Raw genomic sequence first — 8,269 nt, forward strand, 5'->3', positions numbered from 1 at the left:
CAGAGTGCTCTTATAACTATCCCAAGTACTCTCCAACTCTCCGCAGAGTTTTTAAACAATTTCGACGGTAACTTATCTACTCCTGCAGCTTTATTTCTCCTCATCTTCTTACACACAGTATCGACCTCTTCATCTGAAGGTGCTTCTACATTTATTTCCCATGAATCAACCTTTCCCTCAGCTACCTCTTCCGCTATTTGGAATCTCCTCTTGCTCATATACGCTTCTTTTCTCTTTTCTCCTCCCTCCCCTAATAATTCTTCGGGGTGGCGAACAAAATTACTCACATCCATCCCCGTCAAATCCACCCCTTTATAACCCTCACCCCCGGCAACCTTATAATGGAGTATAATTCTTTCAAATTATTCACCTTGGCCGCCTCCTCCGCTTTCTCAGTCTGTTGTTTAATCCAATTCCTCTTATGGACTTTCACCATCCTTTCACCTCCCTTCTGTACTTGTTTGAGAGGCTCAGCATGCTCGTCTCCTCTCTATTCTCCTCACCACTTTATTTCGCATTCTCGTTTTTCCCAAGTCGCGTCTCTTATCGAGGGTTTTCTTTTCACGCCATCTTGCTCGACCCTTTCCACTCCTCTCTCAACTGCCGCATTGAGTTGGTTCCATCTATCTCCAACCTCCAGCTCCGAGAAGCTTCCCATATTCCCTCATATTCATCTCTAATCAGCTCGCTGTCGACTAATTCTCCAGACTCCTTAGATCTCAACACTCTAACCAACTGGTTCTTAACCTTAACCTTCGTTTTACATGGCTTTACTAGCACTACTACTGCTACTACTAGCACTGCTACTACTACTACTACTACTACTACTACTACTACTACTACTATTAATACTGCTACTACTAGAGTTTGGTAGAGGATGCGGCTACTGCATGAACTCTCGTCGGCGCAAGATGAGCTGAAGGCTTTGAAGACGGGTATAGCGGGCGTGTCTGATTATAATACGGCGATAAAGGAAGCAATGAGGGGTGGGTTTCGTGTTGTTGTTACTGGGAGGATTTATTGACCGGTCAGATGCTCAGAGATCAGCACGTAGTGTCGAAGTTGAGAAGTTTCCAGTCGGTGAAGCCTCCCAGGTGGTTATTAGAGGCTCGGGGTGTCCCGTATTGGGTTGGTGTACTCTTCAGGACAATTGTGGGGACGCAGTGATTGTTGAGAACAACTCCGAGGAGCTTCCATACGTCGTGGAGGTGGGAGTCGTCCAAGTCTTTCGAGAGCATGTTCGCATTCAGATGGTGGAGGGTAGCCCGCCCGTAATCGCCACAGTTCGATCTGCGAAGACGAAGCGTTCTGGTGGCGGCGGTTTATCTCTCCTGAGTGTTCGAATGTCGGAGCTTGGGCCGAGTCAGAATAAGCTCTCATCGCTGCGCTAATGAATCGATTTTTTTTCAGAGGGGGAAAATGATAAGGAAAACATTGCGGTTGTTGAAACTATTGTGGAGGAGACGGAGGCTGAGAGGATAGCTCAGTCCAAGGTGAGCGGTGGCCTTGAAGGATTTGGATGATGTGCTTGGTGTGGTAGGAGCGGCAACCGTTAAAGCCCTCAGCGTTCCAACCGAAGATAATACCGTTGAACCCAGGAGCAACACCCTCGAAAATCGGCAAGCCCCGCAATCCTGGTGTTATCCCCGCCACGACTCCTCTTACTATGTTCAAGCCTCATCGGGTGGGACTGTCTGTCTGTTCTCGTCTTAGTTGGTGGTCAGGTTCGGCAGCTGGCGCAAGTGTTTACTGCGAGCGCGTGCGCGGCGGCAGCTCGGTCACCGAAAAAGACGGCAGTCGAGATAGTTGTGAAGCCACGTATTAAGAACCCTATCAGCCTTAGGTGGGTTCATTGGTTGGAGCTTGTTGTGACTTAGTCTTACTGTCAGGGCGTTAGGACGGTTGGATGGTGGCAATCCCAATGGTGCTTAAGATGATCATCATCGTTGTTGTTGCGGTTTCTCCGTCTATTGGCATAATTAGAAGCATGTCATGAAGCTTATAATGAGATTATAGTAATTCTTTTCCATGCAGACCGCACTTGACTGATTATTAAGGATATTCGTGTCGAGTATTGCTCTCGTCGAGAGGCCGGCGATAGTATGCGCTGGTGGTCAGCATAACGAAGCAGACTGCTTTAAGCAGTATGGGAGTTTTAACGATGTTCAAATGCGCGAGGTCGTTGGAATTGTGGTATCATCTATGCTTGAGTTCCAGTTCTAAGTGTAAACGAAATGAGTACTCCGTATAAGTATGGTTTTGAGGCATGCGTAGTCAAGCGAGAGTCCTCAGCCAGAGGCGCTGGCCCAGAGAGCACCGAAGTGATTTTCTGCGACAGATGAGAGAATCCTGTAACCTCGCTACTACTTGTGCGGAACGAAGCATCCTGCGTTGCAGGTTACGGAGAGATTTTCGACAGAACTTCGGGGTTGAGAGTTTCGGATCTCACAAGTTCTGTAGCAACGTATCATGCTTTCGCCCCACTACCCACTACTCCCAAGTTGGGAGTCCCAACTAACGAAATCAATGTATGTTATTGGACAACCGACATTCAACAACAGTATAGTAGAGTGTTCAACGTGAACCAGCGAGCGAGTAAAGTTGAATTCCGTCGACAAGTGGGCCGAGTGTGCTGGGCGTCCCCGCTGTGCGGGGCAGCACAGGAGGCCTATGAACGTGCAGTCGCACCCTTCTCTCTTCCTAACCCCCATCCGGGCTGAGAATGCTCATATTATCGTGTGTCCTAGCGCCCAAGCAGTAGAGCATCAGGTCATTATTTCGAAGATCGCGGGTTGTAGTACCCCCCCGGAGGGATTTCCACGGAATCATTTCATTTTGCACACCGCTAGGTCGCACAAGCTGTATGCAAGGGAGATGGACACAATTTGCTCCCTCTCCTAAGGTCCAACTCTCCGCGTATGACAAGAGAAGATATAATTACAGGTGATAAACCCTCTACGCAGGAGACCCTCTCACAAGCTACCACTCCTCAACAAGGAAGTAGTGAGGCGTAATGATTCATTATAGCCGAACTTCGAGACTGTCGAATCGACAGTGTCGATACCTCTCTGCCGGCTCGACCTTACCTCAAGGTCCTAGCATTTTCCGCCCCTGAGATGGACGTCTCGGATTGAAATGTTTATATTGACGTATTTAGTTGACTGATCCGTGATTCGCGTGATATACAGGGCATTTATTACACCCTCGTTATGGAATGAAGTGGTGGGACTACAGCGCACTTCACGAATGGGACACTACGCGTGAAACTGATTCACGTATTTCACGACTGCATCTCCATACACCTCGGTAAGCTACAATGAATTTGTTCAGTGAGCTTGTGCTCTCACTGAATTGTAATAGTAGATGGAGTTATAGTCGAAGCTTATTTGCCCGCGTTAGGCATGAGCATCGAGTTGAAAAGCATAACTGCTTCGAGTCGCACAGTAGCGTTGTACTGAAAAGTTAGCAGCTCCGTTTATCATCCCGATGCTGAACATCCTCCTCGTCGTCCTATTGATATGTGGTGTGGCTTGTACCTTCAAGATGGGCAACGTTCGCATACAGATGAAGACGACACATTTCTGCAACCTCGACATGAGGGACATCAAGGGGAACCCAATGGCATGTCACATCTCCAAGGCTATGGAGACTGAAGGGCTGGTCCTACCTGGTATGGATGATAACAAGTCGTTCACCGTTCATCGAGACATCTTCGTCGTCAAGGACGGTCAAGCGGTAGTTCAAGCAGCGCCAAGTCACCCGTATCTGTATCTCCTTATGAGCCAGAACGACACCCACTTCAGCACCTTCCAACTCTTTGATAAACAGTCATTCCTCTTAGAGGAGGGAACCAGGCGAAAGAATGATACACCCGATGGTCGCAGGCTCAATGTCAATCGTACACTCGAGGATGATGGTTGGGTCTATAAAGGTTTGGTAGACGAAGGTGGACAGAAGCTTAACAAATGGGTCAGAAGTGGAGTAGAAGGTGTTGATCCAAAATCCGGTCTCAACTTCACTGCCCTCGCTCAGACTGGTATGATCACTAACGCTTGGGTTCTCTATCTTGACAAGGATCAGAAGCAGATGGTGAAGATCTTGGGTATAAACACCTTCGAGAATGATAAAGTCTATCTCGAGTCCAACGTCACTCATTGGGAAGAGCTCGACGATGCATTAACTCTGGACGTTGCCGTGAAGGATATTCACACGGCGTATGATATCGTCAAGAGCCACAATCGGCTACCAGCGGAGGTAGAGGCTCCACAACTGGACGTTGAGTTCATCAAGACCCGCTTGGTTAGCGAAGAGGCTCGTCTATTCTTCAACGATGGGAAGAGCCACGACTGGAGGTCGAACAAGACTCGTATTCGTGGAGATAAGTCGGTAGCACCGATCGATTACTTCCACCTCCCCAGTGGCTCTGCTGCACATAAGTTCTTCCTGTACAAGTATAACTCTCCTGTACAAGGGCAGGAGAAATTCGAGTTACCATCGGCTTGCAAGAGCGGTGTGACCAAGTCGGCCAGTCCATACTGCCTGTATGTTGGTTACGCCTCTAGCGACACGCTACTGGCCCTCGAGGTATATATGGCTTATACCGATGTAGCCATTGAGGAAAATAGAGCACACCTCAACGTCACAGTCCATTTGAAGCAGCCGAAGACGGAGGTTCTACTCTTTGCTTTCGAAGCCGCTGGATGCGCCCTGGTTTGGGCTGCTGATATTAAATTCGCAGGCTTGCGCATTCAAGTATGTCTTACCGGTGCAGGCAAAGGTGGGAATGGCACTTACTGGGGGAAAATAGCAATGTCGGTCGCGGTCATAATCACTGTTAAACCCTTTCCTTCGTTGAAAGCCACACTCTCTGGTCAAGTTGCGGTCAATGCTTCGAAAAATGGTGATGTCAAAGCATATGGTGAGCTGGGCATTGATGTCTCGGCGGTAGCTGTCGGAGCGGGTATTTCCCTGGACATCTTCGGAAACACCGTTGATCATAAATCGGATATCTGGCAATTCAAATCCCACTTCAATCTCCACGTATGGGTCGACGTTCGCTTCTACAGCCATGACTGGCCATGGAGTTGGACTATTTGGGAAGCTGGTCCAGTTAAAGTGCGATAAGTCGGCAAGCCGGTGTTGACGGTGTATCGAGGGCATAGTTGCAGTCCCATGTGAGAGCTGCATGAGTATCTCATATAATAAATTATGATGCTCTTGTCATGTCTTGAACTTTGTTAAAGAATAACGGAGCACACCTAGGCTCGTGAAGTAGCATTTTGACTCCGCGTTGGTCGGGTTAGCTGATGAGTGGCGCACCATGGGCCGATTCTGATCTCTCTTTCGTTGTCCTAGCTGATGCACTATGCTGCCAGCGGTTGATCCGCTGCAATCCCGTAGCTTAGCGCTCAGGAATCTCAGTTCACAAGTTAACCGGCTCTTTTCAGATTGTTCTGTCGTGTTTTAACCAGTAAGGAGTGTCACATAACTAACCACATCATTCGACCCGAGCTGATCACCTATGTCAGGGCTAGACGACACGGTGTACTTTGCAACACCTCCGACATGATTCATTTATGAGTCGCTTTAGCTCAGCGATGGACTTCTATAACAAACCGTGTGCTCCAGTGTGCTCCGGTAGAGGATGCGGCTACTGCATGAACTCTCGTCGGCGCAAGATGAGCTGAAGGCTTTGAAGACGGGTATAGCGGGCATGTCTGATTATAATACGGCGATAAAGGAAGCAATGAGGGGTGGATTTCATGTTGTTGTTACTGGGAGGATTTATTGACCGGTCAGATGCTCAGAGATCAGCACGTAGTGTCGAAGTTGAGAAGTTTTCAGTCGGTGAAGCCTCCCAGGTGGTTATTAGAGGCTCGAGGTGTTCCGTTTCGGGTTGGTGTACTCTTCAGGAAAATTGTGGGGACGCAGCGATTGTTGAGAACAACTCCGAGGAGCTTCCACACGTCGTGGAGGTGGGAGTCGCCCAAGTCTTTCGAGAGCATGTTCGCATTCAGATGGTGGAGGGTAGCCCACCCGTAATCGCCACAGTTCGATCTGCGAAGACGAAGCGTTCTGGTGGCGGCGGTTTATCTCTTCTGAGTGTTCGAATGTCGGAGCTTGGGCCGAGTCAGAATAAGCTCTCATCGCTGCGCTAATGAATCGATCTTTTTCAGAGGGGGAAAATGATAAGGAAAACATTGCGGTTGTTGAGACTATTGTGGAGGAGATGGAGGCTGAGAGGATAGCTCAGTCGAAGGTGAGCGGTGGTCTTGAAGGATTTGAATGATGTGCTTGGTGTGGTAGGAGCGGCAACCGTTGAAGCCCTCAGCGTTCCAACCGAAGATAATACCGCTGAACCCAGGAGCAATACCCTCGAAACTCGGCAAGCCCCGCAATCCTGGTGTTATCCCCGCCACGACTTCTCTTACTATGTTCAAGCCTCATCGGGTGGGACTGTCTGTCTGTTCTCGTCTTAGTTGGTGGTCAGGTTCGGCAGCTGGCGCAAGTGTTTACTGCGAGCGCGTGCGCGGCGGCAGCTCGGTCACCGAAAAAGACGGCAGTCGAGATAGTTGTGAAGCCACGTATTAAGAACCCTATCAGCCTTAGGTGGGTTCATTGGTTGGAGCTTGTTGTGACTTAGTCTTACTGTCAGGGCGTTAGGACGGTTGGATGGTGGCAATCCCAATGGTGCTTAAGATGATCATCATCGTTGTTGTTGCGGTTTCTCCGTCTATTGGCATAATTAGAAGCATGTGATGAAGCTTATAATGAGATTATAGTAATTCTCCTCCATGCAGACCGCACTTGACTCATTATTAAGAATATTTGTGTCGAGTATTGCTGTCGTCGAGAGGCCGGCGATAGCATGCGCTGGTGGTCAGCATAACGAAGCAGACTGCTTCAAGCAGTATGGGAGTTTTAACGATGTTCAAATGCGCGAGGTCGTTGGAATTGTGGTATCATCTATGCTTGAGTTCCAGTTCTAAGTGTAAACGAAATGAGTACTCCGTATAAGTATGGTTTTGAGGCATGAGTAGTCAAGCGAGAGTCCTCAGCCAGAGGCGCTGGCCCAGAGAGCACCGAAGTGATTTTCTGCGACAGATGAGAGAATCCTGTAACCTCGCTACTACTTATGCGGAACGAAGCATCCTGCGTTGCAAGTTCCGGAGAGATTTTCGACAGAACTTCGGGGTTGAGAGTTTCGGATCTCACAAGTTCTGTAGCAACGTATCATGCTTTCGCCCCACTACCCACTACTCCCAAGTTGGGAGTCCCAACTGACGAAATCAATGTATGTTATTGGACAACCGACATTCAACAACAGTATAGTAGAGTGTTCAACGTGAACCAGCGAGAGAGTAAAGTTGAATTCCGTCGACAAGTGGGCCGAGTGTGCTGGGCGTCCCCGCTGTGCGGGGCAGCACAGGAGGCCTATGAACGTGCAGTCGCACCCTTCTCTCTTCCTAACCCCCATCCGGGCTGAGAATGCTCATATTATCGTGTGTCCTAGCGCCCAAGCAGTAGAGCATCAGGTCATTATTTCGAAGATCGCGGGTTGTAGTACCCCCCCGGAGGGATTTCCACGGAATCATTTCATTTTGCACACCGCTAGGTCGCACAAGCTGTATGCAAGGGAGATGGACACAATTTGCTCCCTCTCCTAAGGTCCAACTCTCCGCGTATGACAAGAGAAGATATAATTACAGGTGATAAACCCTCTACGCAGGAGACCCTCTCACAAGCTACCACTCCTCAACAAGGAAGTAGTGAGGCGTAATGATTCATTATAGCCGAACTTCGAGACTGTCGAATCGACAGTGTCGATACCTCTCTGCCGGCTCGACCTTACCTCAAGGTCCTAGCATTTTCCGCCCCTGAGATGGACGTCTCGGATTGAAATGTTTATATTGACGTATTTAGTTGACTGATCCGTGATTCGCGTGATATACAGGGCATTTATTACACCCTCGTTATGGAACGAAGTGGTGGGACTACAGCGCACTTCACGAATGGGACACTACGCGTGAAACTGATTCACGTATTTCACGACTGCATCTCCGTACACCTCGGGAAGCTACGATGGATTTGTTCAGTGAGCTTGTGCTCTCACTGAATTGTAATAGTAGATGGAGTTATAGTCGAAGCTTATTTGCCCGCGTTAGGCATGAGCATCGAGTTGAAAAGCATAACTGCTTCGAGTCGCACAGTAGCGTTGTACTGAAAAGTTAGCAGCTCCGTTTATCATCCCGATGCTGAACATCCTCCT

The 8,269-nt window shown here is 48.8% G+C and overlaps 3 protein-coding genes across 3 annotated transcripts in view; all 3 read left to right on the forward strand.

The window, feature by feature from the left end:
- Pmar_PMAR002319 (hypothetical protein) overlaps positions 1-1,932 on the forward strand; it is a gene marked incomplete at both ends in the record, with an annotated part of 2,410 nt that extends 478 nt beyond the window's left edge. The window contains 7 exons of the mRNA XM_002779875.1: positions 1,033-1,094; positions 1,146-1,208; positions 1,251-1,362; positions 1,411-1,493; positions 1,541-1,684; positions 1,725-1,843; positions 1,890-1,932. Of these exons, the coding sequence (XP_002779921.1) occupies positions 1,033-1,094; positions 1,146-1,208; positions 1,251-1,362; positions 1,411-1,493; positions 1,541-1,684; positions 1,725-1,843; positions 1,890-1,932 (626 nt within the window). The remainder of the gene's footprint in view (positions 1-1,032; positions 1,095-1,145; positions 1,209-1,250; positions 1,363-1,410; positions 1,494-1,540; positions 1,685-1,724; positions 1,844-1,889) is intronic.
- A 1,554-nt stretch (positions 1,933-3,486) lies between these two features.
- On the forward strand, positions 3,487-5,124 carry Pmar_PMAR002320 (hypothetical protein; the record flags this gene model as incomplete). The annotated part of the gene is made up of 1 exon (XM_002779876.1): positions 3,487-5,124. One exon carries the CDS (start codon positions 3,487-3,489, stop codon positions 5,122-5,124), a length of 1,638 nt encoding a protein of 545 aa, XP_002779922.1.
- A 986-nt stretch (positions 5,125-6,110) lies between these two features.
- On the forward strand, positions 6,111-6,698 carry Pmar_PMAR002321 (hypothetical protein; the record flags this gene model as incomplete). The annotated part of the gene is made up of 5 exons (XM_002779877.1): positions 6,111-6,129; positions 6,177-6,259; positions 6,307-6,450; positions 6,491-6,609; positions 6,656-6,698. 5 exons carry the CDS (start codon positions 6,111-6,113, stop codon positions 6,696-6,698), a joined length of 408 nt encoding a protein of 135 aa, XP_002779923.1.
- Between the last annotated feature and the right edge of the window lie 1,571 nt (positions 6,699-8,269).

This window comes from Perkinsus marinus (genome assembly GCF_000006405.1).
Source record: "Perkinsus marinus ATCC 50983 genomic scaffold scf_1104296945236, whole genome shotgun sequence".
Taxonomy (NCBI): Eukaryota; Perkinsozoa; order Perkinsida; family Perkinsidae; genus Perkinsus; species Perkinsus marinus.